The 23,614-nt window shown below is 39.3% G+C and overlaps 1 protein-coding gene across 1 annotated transcript in view; it reads left to right on the top strand.

Annotated features, from left to right (window-relative positions):
• Positions 1-23,614, top strand: part of LOC127637426 (thyrotropin-releasing hormone-degrading ectoenzyme-like) — a 146,772-nt gene that overhangs the window by 101,352 nt on the left and 21,806 nt on the right. The window contains exons 8-12 of the mRNA XM_052118471.1: positions 6,812-6,877; positions 8,867-9,054; positions 20,294-20,382; positions 22,660-22,793; positions 23,007-23,062. Of these exons, the coding sequence (XP_051974431.1) occupies positions 6,812-6,877; positions 8,867-9,054; positions 20,294-20,382; positions 22,660-22,793; positions 23,007-23,062 (533 nt within the window). The remainder of the gene's footprint in view (positions 1-6,811; positions 6,878-8,866; positions 9,055-20,293; positions 20,383-22,659; positions 22,794-23,006; positions 23,063-23,614) is intronic.

Here is a 23,614-nt window from a genome sequence, read left to right as displayed (position 1 = left end):
ATTCTGATGAAACACATCAGGCGACTCAAACAGCTTCATTAAAGCACATACTGTATGTGCAACATTGTGGAGATGTTTTGATGTCAGTAGGTGGATGTTCAGGGTTGCAGTATCAGCATGAAAACTTTGTTTCTGCTGCTTTGCTGTCTATTCCCTACATCTTAAATAAAATTAAACTTCATAAAAGACTGATTTTGAATGCTTTAAATAGGCAGCAACTGTCATAGGTCTGCAGATAATTAGAGAAGTCTCAGGACCCAAATGTAGAGTAGAAAATAAAGGGACTTTATTAATACAAAAAATCAATATAAACTATCCCGTAGGGGAAAAACAGGAAGGAAGTAGGGCTGGTGCGGACGTAACTGGGAACAGGACCAACCAGAACTGATATAAACAGGACCATCATAAGAAACAAAACAAGTAGAACTGGCACTGGACAGCACACACCAGGAGACTAAAATAGGGAGAGAAATCATCTTGGTTACAGATATAACCTCTGTTCCCTGATGTAGGGAATGAGACATTGTGTTGATGTAGTGAAGGGGGTTCGCTCTTGAGAGCTCCAATCACCTTTGCTTTATTCAGAAAAGGCCATTGAAAATTGTCGACTGGAATTTGCATGCCACTCTCCACCCCGGACATATGGGTATATAAGGAGATGGCGTGCACCAGTCATTCAGATTTGTGCTGAGGAGCCCAGAGAGAGTCGTGGCCATGTCAGCGGTCGGCTCCATCAGGGAACAGGTTATATCTGTAACCAAGACGTTCCCTGTCTGTCACTCACTCGACATTGTGTTGATTTAGTGACACTCGAGGTTCATATACGAAACACCGAAGGCAATGAGCCGTGTCACGAAGTATGGAGGACCGGACACAGGCAAGCTGCTGCATACCACACAGCGAGCCCTCGTCCATGTCGTGACCTTCCAGCGAGTTAGGTAAGGCGTCTCCCTGATCCCGTTAAGGGTGGGAGGAGGCACTTACCCATGGAGGCTACAGGCGGTGGCCTTTCCTGATTTTAGATTTCCGGCTGAGGACCTACTAGAATAGTGCTGGGGAAGTGCTCTTCCCTCTCCTGGAGGGAGAGCAATACGGAGACCACATCCTACCAGAGGGAGGTTAACATGTGGAGGAAGTCAAATAGACTTACCTACGGGGAAGTTCACATATGGAATGAAGCCACTGAGAGGACCCTATCTATGGAGATGGTACACAGCAACAGTTGCCGAGGCAGAGCGAAGCTCTGTTGAGAGGAACACTGGGTTCAACTAATGGGAAACCAAACAGTGGAAAGGCATCATACGGGAATACTGAAGGGGAATCACCACGTATGGAGTTTGATTTTAACATGTTGCTTATCTAACAATGTGATACTCTAATACACATAAACATGGGTGCCAACTTATGTCAAACATTGGGGAGCAAACAATGCACAATCAATAAAATATTACTATGTGGCCTTATTTAACAGCTTCCACCACTGACAGTACATTACATACTGCAAGAGATCAGAGCATACAATTCAGTAAATGACCAACAGATAAAACAGCGGCTATCACTTTTAAAACTCTGTCGTACGTAGAGGGCCTGGGCATTCAATGTCAAATGGAATTAAAGGTGATGTATGAAAGCTTTCAGTTGTCTCAGCTAATTTAGCTGATAGGAGAAAACAAATTACAGATCACCTTTAAACATAAACAATCAATAAGAATTAGGGCTGTCAATCAATTAAAATTTTTAATCGAATTAATGACATGGTGTCCTGATTAATTAATCGCGATTAATCCCATATACAAATATTTGCAAAGAAAGCCACTTATTATAACAATAATTTAATATATAATGATTATACATATTTATATCAATATATAATTATACATAGTTATCTTTAAATATATATTTAAAAAAAATATATAAATATATATATAATTTTTTAATATATACATATAAAAAAATATTCAGATAATTAAAGTGCATTACATTCTTGTAGCAGAAGAGTTAATCATTGATAAAACAATATAAAAGCGGCTTTAGAATACAATATATTGTTTACTACCATATTATTGATCATAAGTCAATCATTGACATACAGTTCACAGCAATCCATTACACAAATGAATTTGTCAATCAGTCGGAGATTCATTATGAGTGCTTGTTTAAGAGCCCGTCAATTAACACCTGCGTCAGACATTTTTTTTTAAAGAAACAAGCCAGGGGTATACATAGGGTGACCACCTGGCTATTGCTCTGTTGCAGGTCAGCAGACCTGATTTTGCGGGACAATGCGGGACACGAGGGAGAGATAACTTACTATTATTGTACTAGGTGAATAAATATTTATTTTATATTAGATGTATTTTTGCAGTGATGTTAAATGTTAATTACGGTGCTGTGAACGTCACTCAGTTTGGCATAAGGTCTACGATACTAACTCATTTTAACAGCTCAGACCTACTCAATGTAAATATAATGAAGTGAAAATAATAATCTAATCGTTAAAAAGCACATTTCCAAACAAGCACATCAATTCCATTATTAAAGACTAGAAAGATTAAATGCGTTCTTACCGGATTTAGTGCATCTTGAATTAAATTTTTTTGTCTGATCTGGCTGCTTCGAGTAGGGCCTTCTCAGTCATTATGACTGTAGAACTCCTGGCAGGTGTAGGTGTTCACTTTCACCAGGAGTTCACTTTTGATGAGGTCCACAGATGCTCAGTTCCTTGTCTCTGTCCACGCAGCGGTCATCAGTGAAAACACCCTCTCCAGGAACGCGTTGGTGACAGCTCAAAGCCAAAGATATCAGAGCTGTCATGTTTGGGGCACTGAACTGCTTCAGCAGAGCTGTCCGTGAAACTTTGGTGGCATACCCTGTACTCTCCTTTTTTAGGGTCACCTGTAACTGGTTTTAACCATGTATATATTTTCTCCAATTCTTTATTATACGAACAAAGACACTTTTTCTTCTCGGGAGCTCCGGATAGACCCATTTTTCTGTTGCTGTTTTTTTTCCCAGTGATTTCCCGCTCTGGCAAGAAAAAAAGGCTGCGCTGCGCATGTTCAGTGTTTTCTTATTAACTTTCTTTTACAGTGATTTTGTAATTAAAGGACGATGAAATAAAATTATGCCGAAATAATAATACCAAAATTGAAATGCGGGACACTGCTTATGACTTGCGGAACACGGGACAAACCTTCCAATTTCGGGACTGTCCCGTGGTCACCCTACCATACAACCTGCGTCAGACATGCTTGTGTAGTGTCTTGGGTGCATTGCATCATAAAAATAAAATGTTTAGGTCACTGTGTCAAGTTAAATATAGTTTACTACTCAATCTTTAAACACGCTTTGAAATCCCTTAGTTCTCATTTGAACCCTTAGTAACGTATATATGTGTTGTTTTCTTCACTATATAAACTGTGTGTTGCTCACACAGCTTACATTTCACTTACTGCCCTCTGGAGTATACAGGTGGTACTGTGATTAAATGCGTTAATTATTTTAACATGTTATTTTTTGTATAATTAATCGCGCATTATTATCGCGTTAACTCGACAGCCCTAATAAGAATATAACCACATTGTAGATAGCAGACACGTCCTACAACAGACATTATATCAAACAGTGAAATTATTAAATGAGCAGCAGTTTGGTCAATCGGCATATGTGGATATCTGATATCAATGTAACTCAAGCTTTTTTCAAAAAAACTTGGGCCGTCAGTACCTTAAAACTTGGCAAATATAATCCTATGTTCACTGTGGTCTATGAACACATTGATGACACTCTTTGTGTCAATTTGATCTGTTCTCTGGCAAGATGGTTTAGTCTCAGGGGTTGTGGTGGTCCTCAAAAAGGTCTTTAGTCTTCGCAAACCACTAAATGATCGTTTTGTCAAGCATGTTGTGATTGGCAATGTGTAAATCCACTTAATCAATTTCACTAGCTCGCTAAAATATTCTCAACTCAGATTTGTGTCTGAAAAACACCCTGATGATGTGCATTGAGCACAGTGATATTGTGGCTTTGCATATGTCCACAAGCATGCCAAGTTGCAAATCCATCTGTGACAACATCCTTACCAGAGAACATAGTGTCTATTGATTCAAGGGCAGAGGTCCTTCCATTTATTTTAGCCATCACCATGCTCTCTGTGAAAAATGTTCTTTTTCACATCAGAGAGAGAAAGCTTCGGACCCTGGATGCTGCATTAACTTCTTCCATTGGTCCCATTACATCCACTAGCAGGTGTAACGTGAAACAAAAGGAAAACTTCTCCATTTGCTTTAAAAACAACTGCTGCTTTTAGTACCAAAGTCCCAGTTTGTTTTTTCCGGAAAATCTCTCAAATAATGCATCATTTGAAGCATTTTCATTTATTCATGCAAAAACTGCTGCATTACAAAGTTTCACTAGCATCAGAATAGTAGTTTTCAAGACAGATTAGATTGCAAAAAATATATATATATTTTTTGTTATTTTTCATGAGTGAATGGTTAAGTGCTCATGGAAAAGATGTGTTTTTAGCCGTTTTTGAAGATAGAGAGTTAGTCTGCTTCACAGACAGAGTTGGGAAGGTCATTCCACCAATGTGGTACAGTGAAACGGAAAGTCTGGGAAAATGTTTTGTTGCCTCTTTGTGTTGGTACACAAGGCACCACTCATTAGCCAACTGTAGGCTTCTGGTGGGAATGTAGCTCTGCAGAAATTATTTTAGAGCAATACCCAGTGACTGTTCTGTATGCCAGCATCAGAGCCTTAAATTTGATATGTGCATCAACCGGCAGGCAGTGAATAAAGACCAATAAATGCTGCATTCTGGATCATTTGCAGGGGCCTAATTGCGCATGCAGGGAGGCCTGCAATGAGAACATTACAGAAGTCCAGTCTGGACCCATCGCATTACACTTGCTTATTTAGATGTTTCCTCCCTGTGGCAATGTGATTTTTCATGTGCTCTAAACTTTTCGGCTCCTTTTTTCCTATTCAAAAATCTCACTTTGTCGAAAATGTTAACAGTTTATGCTTATCACAGGTCTGGCATATTTGACATAGTGCTTTACCCCTTAGCTGGTCGAATGTTCGCCAGGTGTATTTTTCCATCCACTCAGCCCTGAAGCGTAGAGTTAAATCGGTGTCAGGCTCCATCTGTCCTTTCTTAGCAGTTTTTTGTGTACTGTTGTCATCCTCATCCATGTCACTGGTTTGGGCGTTGTCATCGCAGCAAACTTTACTTTCGCTAGTGTCTGGCTCATGATTTGGCACGGGCCCTGTTGTTATTTATTTCTTATTTGTCTGCAAATTAAAAAGCATTATTTAAGAATTGGTAGGATCAGCTATATGCATTGTAATGTCCAGATTCTAGGCAAGTGATTATTAATTTATTGTGTAATATATATATATTTTTTTTTATTTCCACAGGGAGTTCCCCCCAGTAGCCCGGTATGAGCTCAGTTCAATGAATCCTACTATAAATATATATATATATATATATATATATATATATATATATATATATATACAAGCAACAAGGGTTAAATATTAGAGTTGTTAGAAGAAGGTTAAAAATATACTCCTTTATATATTTTTTTCTTAATTTATGTCATTGATTCTTTTATGTAACGCTGTACATTTAAATGTCTACAACAACAGTGTCATAGTGATGTTGTTGATTAATACCAGCTGTGTTTTAATGCACAAGCTCATAATCATGTTACAGGTGAATAGGTCAAAAAGTGTCCCAATCCCCAGTGAATCAGCACCCTTGCCAGTGTCCAAATTTGTGTTTACAATATACTGATTCACAACATATGGAGCTGATTGAGACACACTGTCAGCCATCAGGTTCAATGTCACTGCTACTCCACTTTAATGTTCATGCCTCTGAAAGCATTGTTTGTTAGTAATTTATAAAAAATTTGTAAAATTGAGGTCCCTTATTTAGTGTGTTTTAAGAATATATCAATATCTGCAGTGATTTTATTATTATTCATTGCTCAACTGTTAGCTCTTTCAGCATAAAACACTTTGCAAATAGTTTGTATTTGTGTACTAAAAAGTCTTTATTTGTGTTTTATCTTTAATAGTTTCACTCACAATTTAAATTGGAGTAAACATTAGAAGGATGCCATCGACATCATCTAGAATTCTACGTTTCTGACTTGTAAATACAACTTCGCTTGGTCATTCTTGTGCTCGAAACTCGTAATTAAAATATTTTTGACCTCACTTGAAGACCACACTTGACAAATGATGGAGGAAGAAAGCAAGAGAGATGAGGGATTTCACTGGCTTAAATCAAATACAGCAGGATGGTGATCCCAGAATCTCTGAAAACTCAGCAGAGCAGATAGTGAGATTGAGTTCAGCTGGACTGCTTCATGGTTTCAGAGTCCCAGTGCAATTTGCTCATAACTTTCATTACGCCTGCTGGTCCACACTGAAACAAATGCCTCAATTAAGTTATAATTTATCAAGCAAAGGCTAAAATAATTGGCATCTTAAAGGAAAAAGATGTTGCATCTTACTCTGTGAGATGCTGATGCAGCATTGAATCAGCCTCTAATTAGCCTCCTTCCTTGAACTGACAGCCAATCACACCCAAGCAGCTGCTGCTAATTTGCATATATTCAACTTTGATTTGAGAGGATTAGTAATGTTATTGTTTGAGTTAATTCAGCCGCCTGACTTCACCATTCCTGACCAGTTTTCAAAAACCTTTTTGTTTCTTCTACAATGCTTAAACTTAAAAGCTGAAAAACAGGAGTTAATGTGTAAATTTTCTCTCTTTTTGATGTGCGTCTGTTTGCAGGATTACTTGGTGATGAACATGTACGGGAATGCGGCAAAAGATGACTTGTGGAACAAATTGTCTGAGGTGAGATTTGACACATAGCTCTTGTTGTGCTCACTATCTTGTACACACTATTGAGTGCACCCTAGGGCACTTAAACATTCAAACGCTATATATAGGTCAGAGGTTATTATATAAGAAACACAATAAATGTATGTGATTGAGTTCAACTTATATCAACACAGAAAAGTTGGGACAGGATCAGGGAAGAGTTTGATTTGGATGCTGGATGTGTTTGATTGTCATGCGTTTGCACTTAAGGCTTTTACTTCATAATTGGAGACATTTTCTCTTCCTTAAAAGATTTAGTATCTTAAGATTTAAGTTTTCAAGAGAAAGATGAGGACATTAGAATGCTAAGAGAGAGATGTAAGTCTGAGAAAAAGTGAGGAGAGAGTCAAAAGAAAGTAAAAACAGTCATCGTCAACAGTCATCAGTTAAGTTGAGTGTTTGTGTTCAAGTCATCAGCTCACATGAACACAAACACTCAACTTAACTGATGACTCATCAGCTCGCTTTTAAAGTCACATGACTCTCAGCAAGTCTCTCAAAGTGTCTTTAATGAGATTACAACTTTGTAATTGAGCAGCAGGGCATTAAGCAGCTCTTAAGCATCATATGCAGCATCATGTCTTTCACATCACTCTCTGTAATGCTGGCAGATGTTCTTCATTGTCTCTTTCAGAAGATAAAGGATATAAAGTTGAATTTATGTGAAGCAGTCTGATCAGGAGTACTGCATTCTCTCTCTCTCTCTGTGTGTGTGTGTGTGTGTGTGTGTGGCACATTAACAATGTGTGACCACCCATCATCTAATGAATACTGAAATGTGCTGTGTCCATTAGTTATTCATGAAATCATATTTACTGCAATAATCTGCCAGTGCTTAATGCCCACAAAGCCCTTTGTCAAACTCACGACCCATCGCTGGAACAGCCTTCACTTCCTTTAATTATTTCTGCCAGTGCACAGATACATCAGCTTCTTGAAAGCCGTCCTACAGAAAAATATTCATAATGTAGGAACGTCATCTGCATCAAAAGCCTCTGCAGAGCCTCTTCTTCTGTATTCACACACAAACAACGCGTGAGTCATCAACAGATGAGAGAAGTCCACCTTTGTTGTGTGAAACGTGTGAATTATCCTAGGTTTTATAATCGGTGTCCAAAATAATAAAATAAATTTGACTTGTACAAGCCCAGTTCAGTCTCAGATTTAAATATTTACAAATGTCAGGTCATACTCTGATGGGAAGACTTTTTCAGCAGCTATCAAAAAAAATTGTCAAAATGTTCCACAGAGAGTTTATAACAATTTATACTGAAAACTGAAAGTTGTTCATTGTGCTGAGTAATTTATAGTAACATTTTCACAGAATAAGAATGAATGTGTGGAATATATTTCCCTCAGGGACAAAACTCATTCACATTCACAACTCATTCACACGAGCGTTCATTAATGGCCTGTGAGATCCAATTTAATGTTTTAGTTATTTAAAATAGGAGGAGCAGCTTTCTGATAAGAAACATACATATAAATCGAATTATGGCTTGGGATCTTCCCACATGTGCAGTTTAAGAGAACAGAACATTTTAATTGCATTTTTTAAAATAAAAAATCCTGGGTTTTTATTTCCTCCAATTTGGTTTTAGGACTTACTGACTTTGTGTGTATCACAAAGTAAAACCAAATCAGTTCAACGTGTGCATAATAATCCATTAACGCCATCAAGTCTGAATCAATTTACAAATATGGAAACACAACTGCTCTAGAAGTTTTAGCTCCATTAGGTCCATTCTGAGGGTTTGAGTTCTTGTGTCTGTAAATGGTTGTTCTTTTGCGAGAACACAAGCATTTAGAGAGAGTGTTCACTGGACCAACAACACAACTCACTTCCTCTGACACTATCCACACACAATCCCTCTACTGTGAGCTGCACAGATGCTCTACATGCTGAAATACATACAGTGATACATGTGTATGATGTTTTGATGTGTGATGTTTGTGTCACAGGTCATGCAGAGGGAGGGGAAGAACATCAACATCACAGTGCTCATGGACCACTGGACTCTGCAGATGGGATATCCTGTCGTCACCATCAGTAAGGACGACAGTTTTGACAACAGTGTTTCCATCTCCCAAGAGCACTTTGTCTATGACACCGATGCCAGGATTGGCCATCCTGAACTGTCCAACAAAAGGTACAGTGCCAAATATCAAATATGAATGTTGTGACATGGAAAGAACACACTATCAGTCATTCAGTATGTTAATGCAATCTTGTGTTGAAGTGGTAAACGTCTTTGGCTTGCTGTCCGTATACTGCAGGGCTCGGAGCTCTAGACTCGACTCGAGTCTTGATTACCCCGGTCTTATTTAAATAAATAATGAATCTAGAGACTAGGTGGAGGTGGGATGTCAAGAGAGTTGTAACAGGAAGCAGGTAAGCAGCGGCTTCTATACTCCTACTCACGGGCTGTGATTTGTCAGATTAAAATTAACATGCTCCTCCCGAACCTCTGTTAATTAACTCCATTTCAGTAGGTTGAATGTTAATGTAATCTTGTGTTGAAGTGGTAAACGTCTTTGGCTTGCAGTCCGTATCCTGGAGGGCTTGGAGCTCAATACTTGACTTGAGTCCTGATTACCCCCATAAAGACGTTAAGGTGAAAGATCGGTATTATGACTATGGCAGGAAGTATTTAGGACAGTGATCCAGCAACAATTCTATTTGGACAATTCTATGAATTTATTAGATTTATCAACACCTGTAGGGGGAGCAAAATGTTAGTTAGGGAAAACATGTCAATTACGTTTATATGCAGCTTTGAGGAAAGCAAAAGTTTAGTTTAGAATACAACTTTATTATGTTTGTCATTGTGGGGTACTACTGCGGCAGTATCAAAATGCAAAAGGGGTGCTACCGTGGCATTATCGAAAATATGTGGATTATGTTTAAGCAGTATCGAGCGTGGGCGGGAACTGCAGCTACAGTATCAAGTGGGTCACACATGGTTATATTACATTTATGCATGCCTGTAAGGAAACAAAATTTATTTTGAAGGTTATATCAAGCTATATTTATTATGTTTTGGGCTCGTTTTAACCATGAGTGAAGGAAAGGATAATGCGAAGGTTAACTGGAAATGCTAAAAGGCTCTTAAGAATACTGCACCACCACTGCGCTTGAATCAGAGAGCTCATACTGCATTAGAACAGGAGAACCTGGAAGATGTTCACTAGGAAGAGCCCACACTGCATTACTGCATTGACTGCAAACTGCTGTACAATATATGTCTTGCATAAGATATGCATCGCATAGCAATAGGTGTGAACCGCATGAAATTATCTAGGAATAAAGAGAGTTGCAGCTCTGCAATGCATACAGAAATGTGCTGGGAAATAGACTCAGCAAAAAAAGAAACATCCTCTCACATTCAACTGCTTTTATTTCCAGCAAACTTGTGTATATATATTTGTATTAACATAAAAACATTCAACAACTGAGACATAAACTGAACAAGATTCACAGACACATGACAAACAGAAATGGAATAATGAGTCAATCAAAAGTAACAGTCAGTGTCTGTTGTGGCCACCAGCTGCATTAAGTACTACAGTTCATCTCCTCCTCATGGACTGCACCAGATATGCCAGTTCTTGCTTTGAGATGTTACCCCACTCTTCCACCAAGGCACTTCCAAGTTCCAGGACATTTCTGGGGGGAATAGCCATAGCCCTGACCCTCCAATCTAACAGGTTCCAGACTTGCTCAATCGGCCTGAGATCTGGGCTCTTCGCTGGTCATGGTAGAGAATTTACATTCCTGTCTTGCAGGAAATCATGCACAGAATGAGCAGTATGGCTGGTGGTATTGTCATGCTGGAGGGCCATGTCAGGATGAGCCTGCAGGAGAGTTGTCACAGGAAGCAGATAAGCAGTAGCTTATATACTCCTACTTGCAGGGTGTGATTTGTCCGATTAAAATTAACTTGCTCCTCCCGAACCTCTATTAATTAGCTAACAATTATAATTCATTATTAATTAACTATTATCTATTAATCTATTAATTAACATTTTGACCATCTGACATTTATTCCCTCACAAATCTTGAAGAACAATCCAGCATATAATAATGACATGTCAGAGTCTGAACACTGTGATGGTGAATCGTGTATAAAGCCACACAGTTAGTAATTCTACTCCAAGAATGCTCTGATGTTTCCTTTGACCAGGTCAAACTCAGACAGAAACAGACAGTACAGTAGTTCAGCAGCTGAAGAAAAGAAACAGAAGGATAAACCATACTGATTAAAAATGAGATCAGACATTGAGCAGCCCCATGAATGAATAGAATCCATGTACTGGTTTATAGAAGGTGAACAAACAAGGTGATTACTGTGTATCAGGTCTTTTGATTGCTGCCTTTACCACTACTGTTGACAAACAGTAGTTCTTTGATGGTCTTTTTGACCACTTAGCAGGCCAGGCTGGTCAAATTGCTTTGGTTTTAGAGGAACTTTGGGCACTTGTCAGACTAGGAGACTAGCTGGCCGACCAGTTGAACACCATCTTAACCAGGATGGGGAGACCAGTCTAACCAGCTTAAACTTGCTTCACCCCCCCCACAATCACAGTAAAGAGTAATATAAACCTGATCAAACAAATGAGATCTCTCATCATGTCCACTCAAACAAGCTCATATTAAGTGAGCATTTAATATTTTATTAGCGACTCATGCTCTACTCGGGTCAGTCACCCGCCTGAATTGTCATGGAAAACGTTTAGGTTACTAGTGTAATCCCTGATCCCTGATGAAGGGAACAAGATGTTGTGTTGATTGTAGTGACACAAGGGGCTTCTTTCGAGAGCCTCAGATACCTCCGAATATGAAAAAGGCCAATGAAAAATTGGCGAACAGAATTTGCATGTCCCGCCCCCGGACATACGGGTATAAAAGGTGGAGATCGTGCATCTGTTCAGTCAGGTTCTGCACTGAGGAGCCGAGAATATTGTTTGGCCATTACAGTGGCTTGGTACAGTGTTGTGGCAAGGGGAACACAACATCTCGTTCCCTCCATCAGGGAACAAGGATTACACTAGAAATAAACTAGTAAACTAGATGTTCCCCTTCTGTCACTCACTCAACGTTTTGTCAGTTGTAGTGACACAAGGGGCCCCTATTCAATAGTGCCACCTGCACTGAACCGTGTTATGTGATCTGTTGCGTGCCAAAGGAGCATGGGCATCAGACTGCACGTTACCTTCCTCAATGCCCCACTAAGATGTCATATTCTTTTTATCATGTTCCAGGCATCCGACCAAGGTTTTCCCATGAGGGGTGGGAATAAGCGACGTGACAAGCATTGGAGCAGGCCGCGCCAGCCGTGGCCTTTTCTCTCTCTATGTTTCTCCTCATAGAGTGTTAGATGCGGCTGGGGTCATCTAGCTATAACACGCATCGGGGAAGGCATTCTTTTCCAGTCCTATTCTTTCAGGGGGAAAAGACTCCGTGGAGACCACATTCTGCCCAGGCTGGAAGGTGAAAATTTGGCAAATGCGTCACATGGGCCTGTTACGCCATACATGGAAGTGGCGTGGTGGTAGGCCCTGCCTAATGAGGAAGGAGCTCTACAAACACGGCGACCGGGACAGTGGGGACTGCCCATGGGAGACACGGGTCTGCCTGACAGGGGGACTGTACCATGGAAAATACATACAATCGTGATAACCAGCACCTATGGAGCACCTATTCCAGTACAGAGTAATTAGTACCCGTAGTGGGTCTGGTGGGGAATTCCTCTGATGAATTCGCGAGCCATAGGGCTGGGGAAGAAGAACATCCAGGGAGTGCAAGTTTGAGGACTCACCTGGGAGTAAAAGAGCACGTGTGGTAAAAACGCTAGTGCAAGCAGTATACCGACCCAACCTGGAGATTGTAGAATCTTGCAAAGGTAATGGGTGTTGCCCAGCCCGCTGCTCTACAAATGTCTGCTAAAGCTCTGTGTGCAGTCCAAATGGGTACGCAAAGCATGTACCGGACACAGCAATGATAAGGCTGTGTCTGTCTCCTCCAAGGGCAGCTCTTGCAGGTTCACTACCTGGTCCCTGAAAGGGGACGTGGAGCCTTGGGCACATAGCACGTTCGAGGTCTTAGGATGACATGAGCATCTTCCGGACCGAACTCCAGGCAAGTGTCGCTGACAGAGAACACTTGCAGGTCTCCAACCCTCTTGACGGAAGCGAGCACAATCAAGAGGGCCGTCTTCTGGGAGAGGGCATTTAGCTCGACTGACTCTAGCAGCTCGAAGGGGGTTCTCTGAAGGCCCCTAAGGACCACGGAAAGATCCAATGAAGGGAACAGCCATGGCCTGGGAGGATTCAACCTCCGGGAGCCTCTTAGAAACCTGATAATCAATTCATGCTTCCCCAGGGACTTACTGTCCACTGCATTGTGGTGGGCCGCTATTGCGGCTACATACACCTTCAAGGTGGACGGGGACAGCCGCTCCTCCAGCTTTTCCTGCAGGAATGAAAGCACTGACCTGACTGCACACCTCTGCGGGTCTTCAGATCGGGAAGAACACCAATTTAGGGCAAAAAGCTGCCTGGTAGAGGGAGCTCTGGCTTGGTTGATCGTGTCTGCGACAGCTGGTGGAAGACCACTCAGATCTTCACTTAACAGCGCCTTTCATCCGTTTTGAGAAATCCTCTTGCTTTTGTTTTGGATCAGATACTTTAGCATCACAAGAATTTACTACATTTTATTTGTATGATGCTGTTTCTCTTCAAGTATTCATAGTGAGCATGTTTTTATGCAATGTTGTCCTATTTAGACCTTGACAAGTAAGGTTTTGTAAATGATGCACAATACCAGTGACAAACGCTTTCAAATTGAGGACATCAGCAAAAACTCCTGAGCTTGGAGGATGTATTTTGTTATATTCTCATTATGTGTTTTTGACTGAAGGTGTCCAAAATTTTATCTATTAGAGAAAACTAGAACAGAATAATTATGCTAGTGAGATTAAAACATTAATAATACATAATTATCATCTGCAGATGCAGATAACAGTAATAACAGTTCTTGACTTCTCGTTTTTTTATTCCTGTAGGCTAGCCCTCCACATCAACTCATGTCATGCCATAAATATGAAACGCACAGGTAGACATCTGTTAGTACGCCTCTTTCTCTGAGATTCACTTATTCAGGGCAGACAAAGCGACCTTCATGTGAAATTCTCCTCCTAGTTGAGCGTGTTTTCTGAGAGCTATGCTCTTCTGCGGAGGCGTTCTGAAGCAAAGCCACTTCAAGAATCAATATCAGAGCTGTGTTACGAGTAGGGGCGTCTCTTTCCTGTTTCGCCCCACAGGCGGGTTTTCAGCTGAGATCCAGACAAGCTGCCAGCATGCAGAGGGGATTTGACTCCTCTGTAAATGCAGTGTATCACCTCGCAGCCGAGCAAAATGTGCTGACAGAAACATTGGCAGAAGCAGAAGGTAACAGAGAAGGTCAGTTTGACTATATTTCACACTCTCTCTGTATGTTTCATACCCACTGAGTCTCATTAAAGTTCATAGATGAGCCACAGCTAGAGAAGACCAAACTTGGCTGGAAAATAGGAAGACAATGGAAAGTGGCAGCAAAAAATGAAATTGATTTATTCCACATCATTGTGCTTCAAATACATAACCAGCTGGCTAACCTAACAAGAGTTCTGTTCCACTCAGGCCCAACAACAAGTACTGCTGTCAGCTCTTACAGTCCTCCTCTGAGTCCACTCTTTGCTGGATGTTAATTATCTTGGTTAAATTCTGCTTAAAATGTACTGCATCTGTTGCCTGCTGTCGATTACCTCGGCAACTTGTCCTTCAGTTTGTAAAAGACAGAATGATAAATGTGTTTACATTTAATGCACTTACAGTGGAAGTCTAGCAGACAAATATTCTCGAAAGGCATTACGGTAAACATTTTTAAATTCAAATTTGTGTTTATTTATATAAACTAAGGGGCTATAGAGGTTTACATTTAATCCAGAATATTTTTTGAAAATGGCCAAATAAACGTTTTTTTATTGGTGGTTAGCACTACAGGAGCTAACATTGTGTGACAGGGCGGAGGCCGGGGCCGGGTGGTGATTCTGCACATTCTGCGAATGGTGGTGTAGAGAGAGAGAGATCGTTGATGGTCAGCTGACCGTAAACAATCACTCTCCCTTGCACCACCATTCGCAGTCGGCCCTTATACCTCTCGGAGGCTTAATTAGTCTGATAAGTGACCGGGTGTGCAGAATCACCCCCCGGCCCTGCCCTCCGCTCGGTCACACATTGTTTTGTCAGTTCATTTTAGCATATTAAATTTGTGTTTGTTCAGGGCAGCAGTTTTCCTCTCCATATTAAAACCTCAGAATTGTTCGTTAATTCGTTAAACCTCATCAGTCTTCAGAGAGCGTCCATAAGTGTCAAAAACAACGAGAGGAAATGTTTATACTCAACTGAAATTAGGCTTTTCACCATCATTTTAAGTTGGCAAACGAATGTTGGGCAAAGCTTAGTAGTTTGCAGATCCTGTGCTTAATTTCACTAGCACAACTAATCTGGAGCTCATTTAAACTGTAAACCCTTTATTAACAGCTTTACCATAGTATCTTATGTGACTTCCATTTTTCAAAACACGGATGTGCACTTAGGTAATGTTATAAATATATATATATATATATATATATATATATATATATATATATATATATATTTATCAGAGTTTCCGCTAGAAAAAAATGGTGCCGGTCACTGGGTTTCGTTTTACGGACATTTTGATGATATGCCGGTCAAATATATCGCCTCTTAATTAGTCAAGTTGAGGAAAACTGGAGGCAGTCTATGTAACTTAAAAAATGACATAATCAGGCCGTATAGAATGCAACATATTATTATTAGCTAAACTTTCAAATAGACGAAAAAAAACATGAACGTCCGATTGGCGTCAATCAACGGCAATTGTTTTTTACTGTGGTTTCACACACATTCACTTTTTGAAACATTGAGGCACGGATGTACCTAATACAAATAAATAAAACATCTCCAGTTAACTAGCAGATTATTCATTTAGTCCGTTATTAAATAAGAGATCTAGCGCTAAAATCTGTTGTTTTTGAAATCAAGCTGAGCGCTCGTGTCCGCTGCTATCAGTTGCATGGACGATGCGCTGCGCGAGTTGCGCAATCTTCACTAGGACGCAGCGTTTCAATCTATCGCCGTTCTGGAGACTCTCTATTAATTCGGTGAAATCACAAAATAAAATGCACACAAACGTGTCCCTGCTTGATATGTAACCATGCACTGATGAACATAGGCTATTCAGTTTTGATGATAGAGAAAAAAACTGCACGAATCGCGCGGATTAGAAGCACTGATCTATCTATAATGAGATGTTCCTGATTCACCATCGTCTGGCCTCTGAAAAAAGCTTTTAAAGCTAGTCTGCCTGGGCCTGGCCATATTTGAAACGTCTCACTCAATCGTTCGTTGTTTAGGTCTATATTGCAGCCGTTTTAGGCGTGCGCTTTATTTGAAATGCAGCATGCGATGTTGTTTCATAACTTTCAAACGATAGAGCCTGTTCCTTTATAACATAGCAAGAGATCGGTGTATTTTTGCTTTATACATTTTAGGCTTATTCTCAAATTCAGATTGTGTTAGGGGGACGGGATTATTAGGCAATTTTAATCGGACAATTTGACAATTTGAGAGATTTAATTTTGTCGGACATTTAATTTTTTTACCGGCCAATGTCCGGTAATTACCGGACAACGGAAACCCTGATATATATATATATATATAACAGCTTATTAAAGGGTCAAGGCACAAATTGATTTTCTTGTTGAATGCAGAAGTGCTTGACTGTAATAGAGACAATGAATCCATTTAATTATTTTAAAGTCCCCTGCTGGATTTGAGCCACTCAAGCAACTTGTTGTTGATTCGCAACTGTGTCAAAATCTTTCTCGTCATTCTTAGGTTGATTTCACCTAAAAGTGTAACACCACACATCAAAATAGTCATATATTTGTATGTAACCCCAGCCTCACTACTACCCTTGTATGAATAAGCTTGGTAATTTAAAGTGCTGGGTCCTAGGTAAATATATGAGTTACCTAGGTATTAGTATAATATTATTTCCGTCTTAATATAGCAAAGTGAATGATCACAAACACCAGATGTCTTTTTGTGGTTGTTATATAAAATAAATGAATTAAATAAATAATTTTTTTTTTCACATATAAAATGACAGTGCTCTTTCACATGAGACACAACCAATTTGAAAGTATCTCTTTCAAGGAAAATATTTTTTTTTATCCATTTTATTTAGGCAAACAATAATACTTTAAAGAAAATATAATTTTCACTGGATCAAATGCAAAGCAATACACTTATGGTTTTCTTCAATACACAAATTAAGTGAACAAAATGATAAAACAAATTGACTGTAGTGTAAACTGTAAGTTAAAACCACACACTACCCCAGCATTGTTGCAGGCCTGGTTGCAGCTCATGTGCGTTGCATCCCCAACAAATGATACGATGAATTCAGCAAGGCCCATTACTCCTGCTTTACAACAGAGGATCTGTCCCGGTCACTCAGAGCGCTATCTGCTCTGCAAATTCTTCCATTCCAGTGCTGCTTTCTTCTGGTTTTTAGAGTGCTATCTGGTTAAGGAATATGTGAAATATCATACTGAACTCTTTGCTTCAATCAAAACTGTACTTATGGTGATCTGCGGCTGCTCTGCGTGCAGCAGAAAACACACACACACACACAGGTGGATGACCCTTGAGAAAACAACTAAAGAACTTACCGACGCCCCTTAGAGAGCCAATCACAATAATTCTGAACAAAACATTTATGTGTGTGTATATATATATATATATATATATATATATTCTGTAAACATGAATTAAGCACATTAAACATGCCATTAGTTTTATAAAAGTAATATTTTAGGAGATAAATATTAATAGGGTATTTATATTTAGTAATACTTGACTGGGCCATATGTTGAAACATGGTGTGAATCTGAGGCAGAATTATTTACAAACAATGGAAGATGGGGGGAGTTTTCTGGGATCTGTTTGAAAACTGTAATTATTTTTGCAATCCCATTTGGTGAGACTAGTGGTGCAGAAATTAAACCCTTCAGCTTTAAAACCCTTGTTTTGCCACAGTAATAGCGTGTTTTGTGGGATGTGTCAGGATGAATTAGTGTTTACACACACACACACACACACACACACACACACACACACACACACACACACAAAAGTGTTATAGCCATATGTGTCCAAGACCATCTTTAAAGTAGCTTGAGATAAGATTTTTTTTCCAACTGTATTTAGTGTCCGGATCACCCCAGACAGATGCTGATACATGTTTCTATTTGACAATTTGCCTCAAGGGTTTCTTGCTGTGCTGGAAGTCCACCATCAGCTTCTTTGTCTGTATTCAGCTGCAGGATGTTCTCCACAGGGCAGGTGGATTCCTTCTATATCCACAATATCCTGTATAACATCCTCATGTTCTTCTGTCGAGTTCCTCGTGGTCTCAGTGCTTTCAAACAGTCTCTGAATGATCGACTTAAAGTCTAATTCATGTCTACAGAACACAGATGTACACAACAGCACAAGCTCTACTCAAACTCCATCATGGGGGACATTCATGGACAGTTTCAGATGAAGACACTTTTGTTCTTTCCTGTCTGTTCTGCTAGTGTTGGTTAAAAGTGTTGTGAGAATCTTCAATCGTATCACACATGTTGAGCTGAATGGCCCCAGCGCTGCTAAAGCCAGCAGTCCCTAAAGAGATATGATCACACCCACACAGACAGAGAGAGAGAGTGAATAAGGGTGGATGTGGTTTAATCACAATTAATTTTAAATCTTGACACATTTCACAAACTGCAGCTTGTGAATTATTATTATTATTATTATTAAAAAAATTCAGCAGGGCTCAGGCTTTTCTAAAAGATGTGTTGCAATTTATAAATTGCCTAAAAAATATATTTGATTTGTTTTGGTATAAAATGGATAGCTCCACCTCTAATCACACTGTGACTTTACATCAATCGAATTATTTATTAATTAAATTAAGTTTACAGTTATGATAATTGACTTAAAATACAGGTAAAATACAATAGGTAAAATACAATAATGCTTTGTCATGTCTTTTAGAGATGTTTGTAGCCCATAGTTACATTAATGCTACACATACTCCAAATATCACCTTAATTGAAAGCTTTGGTATAGTTTTGACCAACAAAAGATAAAATGTATAACAAAAAATAAAATAAAATCTCCCGGGGGAGCATGTTCCCAGACCACCCTACATAATAGGGTCAAAAGCTGGTCTCACTGCAGCATGATATGATGGCTTTCCTCGCATTTACTCCACTCCTCCTAAGCGCCACCTGTCTAGATCTACTTTGCAGTGGATCTTCTGAATGTTTTAGTCTAAGCCGCAGCAGCATGTATGATGAAAGCAGACAGACTCCGCTATAAATGAACATAAACACAAGCCACCAAATGACCAGAAGCCTGTGAAGAACTTTAATTTGCTTTTGTTTTCTTCTCTTTTCATTCTCCCTGATGAAATCATATTTATATAAATGTATCAGTGTGTCATTTAGTTTGAACACACACAGATGCTTCTAATATCACTGGAATTTATAAATATTGTTATCACTGCTCATCTAGCACAGAATCTCTCTCAATTGTCCCCTTACAAACATATGTGCTTTAAATACAGTTCTCCAGCAGGCTTCTTAATTGTTCATCTAATCATAATGTGTCTCCACTGTGCTATAGTTTTCTCTGTGGCGTTGTTAAAAACTTGCTTTCATGTTGATTCCAGTGTTCCCTGTGTCTGCTGTTAAGAACTGATATTACTGCTGAAATTAAAAGCTGCCCTTGAAAATCTTGTTTTATTTCAGAGTTGCCAGTTGATGTTTACACATTCTGTACTGAGGCAAATTCAGACATAAGACATTTTAAATAAGACCGTTGGTGTTGTTTGGGGTAATTTACGCTGGAAGACAGCAGTTCATTTCCACCTGGGTGTCATTTACATGTTGACAGTCTTTGAAAGGAGTGATCATTCAGTGTGACAGCTGTCAGCTTCATTAGAGGTTTACTCATACACAAGGATGTAACCATTTTTTCAGGATTGGGAGGGGATTTTAAAAATGTTTGTCCCTTTGTTTGCTGCTGTTGAGACAGAGGAGATATCATTTTCATGTAACCCACAATCCCATTTAATTGTGGGGGTTTTGTGTCAGATCATGTATTTATTATTATACAGTATGTGACACATACAGCTGTGAATGATTATCTGTTCCAATGAGATCGAATAGAAACATTTCATGTATTTGTGTCTTTGTCTCGTTTCAGCCTTCAGTGGCAAATTCCCCTGACGCTCGCAGTGGGAAACTCCAGTCACATATCAACAGAGACAATCATCTGGCTCTCCAATAAAACAGGTGAGAATTATGCAGATTGTCCTCATCAGATTCAATTTAAATGTATTTAACAATTGTAAAAATGTATTTTTTTAACAAAAAAACTTGTACGAGTAAAACAATGTTTCATTGAATAAAGTTCCAAATAAAAAAAACATTTAACATTTCCTATTGTACAACACACATTCTTGTAATGGCCTCATGTCCTTCATCATCATATTTTTTTAAGTCTTCTGGGATAAAGAGGCTGATCTTAACTGAATAGAGCCACAGCATGTCAAATTCCAAGAGTTGGAATTCAAAAAGTGATCTGTGTGGTTCAGAGCTTAGAGTTCCCATTTAACAGCCTCTTCCCTGCTAACCTTCCCTAAAAAACAGCCCTTATCAGGGTACAATGCAAATGACACAAGGCACTCAAGGATGAACTGGAGACAATAGCTTCTTTTCCACTTTCGGGCCAGTGCAAGCAAAGGCCATAAACTGGTCAGCCATGGTCAATAGCCTCGGACCATGAGCCTTGAGACCAAAATCGCTCTGCATTCCCACCATCGGGCCAAAAGCCCCACAGCGTTGCCCTAAAACCCGCCACCCTGGTGCAAATGTCACACACCATGCCCATTTCACAAGCCAAAACAAACACACATGTTATCTAGAATATCAAGATTTATATTGTATGGAAAAGTTAGCTAGATAGCAAGACAATTTAACGTTGATAACTCACCGACATTCACTGCCATGTTGTCCTGAGCGGTCTCTCCACTAACAGCAGGACGATGTCACAGCACACCGTCCATGATCTCAAACCATGGAAAGTTCTTTCTTTGGGCACTGCTTTGTCTATTGTGCATCTTAACAGATTTGTAATCTGTCTACAATTTTTGTTTGCTGAGATGCAGGTTTATGACGTCACACAAATATGTCGGCACCCAGAGATGTACAAAATTTGTGATAAACATTCACTTTTATTAAATAATATCGATCAATGAATCAAAGTTGCTACATTACAAGATATTGATGTTTGTTTAACAAACATTTGCAGAGACTGATGTACAAAACACGATAAATTAAACTATCTTTTGATGATCGTACACCTGTAGCACAAATGCTAACATAGTAACATTGTTTATCAGTTGGGTTGCAACAAATAAATAGTTATGCTAACAGGTGTGTTGCAGTTTTGGTTGTTTAAACATAATTTTCCAAGCATCTGGCAATGGAATTCATTTATGGTCAGAATTTGGAGAATTCAAGTAGGAATATTCCACATCTGACTTGAATAAAAAGCAGCACGAGTGTCTCGCTAAATTCCACCTTTGACATTGACCATGCCTCAATCCCCAATTGACATTCTTTGGCCCAAGTGGTATCGGCAGGCCAAAGGCCATTGACTGTTGGCCCAGAATAAGCTCAGAGGAGGCACAATTAAGCCCTGGAAGTGACAGTGGGGATGCAACTGGCCTTGGCAAGCACTAGCATGCCTTCATTTGGCCTGACAGTGGAATCATTGCTAATGACTCTTGAAGGAAACAGAGATTGTAACATAGAGACTCCATTTATATGCATTAACTCACAGACCTGACTCCTGCAGTCTGGTCGCTGACGGTTGGATACACCCTGATCACAATACACTCCAAATCCATTTAGTCCTCTCAGTGCTTAAACACTTAACAAGTGCATTTGTTATCCATGATAAACCACAAGCTCTGCCTTTAATTTTACAACATATGACTGTAGCAATCACATTTAAAGATGTCATACATTACTAAACGTCAACTGTTTTATGTTTCATGTATTCTTTTCACGTGTAGGACTACTGAATAGTGCTAAACATTTGAAATGTTCTTGGACATAACGTTTTTGAAGAGCGTTTGTGTCTAGAGAGAACACGTCAGTTCAAATCAACTGTAACTGTCAGTGACCAGTTGGCTTGATTTTCTTAAACTAGTTCAGTTATATTCAATGACAACAGAAAAGTTGCTCTTTTAGCTTCATAAGACGTACAGTCAGGACACAGTTTAAACATCCTGGAATCTAAAGATATTCACATCTGTCTGTCAATATCTCGACTGTCATTTAATGTCCTGTTGTTCTTATATACAGTATGTGCATATATGTATAGTTGATGCATAACATGCCCAACTATAACATCAATATATTAGGCTAAAACTGATATGAACACATACATGAAGTTGTAATTTATCACAATTCTCTTTAAAAAGATATTGTAGCTCAACTGGTAAAATGCTAGAAACATCAAGGTCAAGGTTTGTTCATGTTCTTTTACTTGTTTATTTATAGAGATTCACAAAGTGAGTCACATGAATAGAGATACATGGTTGCTGGGCAACATCAATCAAACCGGCTACTTCAGAGTGAACTATGACCTCCACAACTGGAGACTGCTCATTCAACAGCTGATGACCAACCCAACGGTACACCAGCTAAAATTCCCTGTACAAGAGATTACTTCCATTCCACATCTGTCACATGATCTTCCTCCATTCACTTCCTATCTTTCCTTTTTGAATCCTCCCATTTTCATCCAATCTTCAGGTTACAGTTTATTTTTCCTTCTTTATTTGTCTCTCTTCTCCTTGGGATTATCCTGATTTATAAATAATTTCTATGCTCCTCTCTCTCTGCAGATCATCTCCGTGGGCAACAGGGCTGGTCTGATCGATGATGTCTTCAATCTGGCAAGGTGAGTTCTGTTTGTTACTGGCTACACTGGAAGCATGTGGAATCATTCAGAGAACCTAAAACTATCAGCAGTCTTGTCAGAGATCTATTTTACTTCCTTCAGACTAATTCAGAGAGACTATTCAACACTGTGGCAGTTTTATTTGCATATTGCTTTTTATATTGTTACAGCAGTTGTCACAATGCAGCATTCCAGGTTGTCGCCTTACCAGAGAGCAGTGACAGTAACCGTGTTGAGGAAAATCTCTTGAGGCTTTATTCAGGAAACAGGAGCTAGAATTAGTTCTTTGCAAATTGCTTGTAAAACCATTCATAATTCAATATGATTCAATATGATGCAACGAGTAAATGTAAATTGGACTACGCCTTGTTCAAAATTTTTTAATATGGTATACTTTTTGTCATTTAGTCATGTAAGATTTGGTCAGGACAGGCCTTCAAGGAGGATAAAACCTTTAGAGGAACCAGAACCTCAAAGGGGATACCTGTTGTCCTCTGGTCAGCCTGAAAGAATCTGATCAAACAGTCCATCACAATAGTAAAGAACAGTCAG

Source organism: Xyrauchen texanus, chromosome 45, assembly GCF_025860055.1.
Source record: "Xyrauchen texanus isolate HMW12.3.18 chromosome 45, RBS_HiC_50CHRs, whole genome shotgun sequence".
In the NCBI taxonomy this organism is placed as follows: Eukaryota; Metazoa; Chordata; class Actinopteri; order Cypriniformes; family Catostomidae; genus Xyrauchen; species Xyrauchen texanus.
The sequence above is the reverse complement of the archived record's forward strand: the minus strand, read 5'-3'. Positions and strand labels throughout refer to the sequence as shown.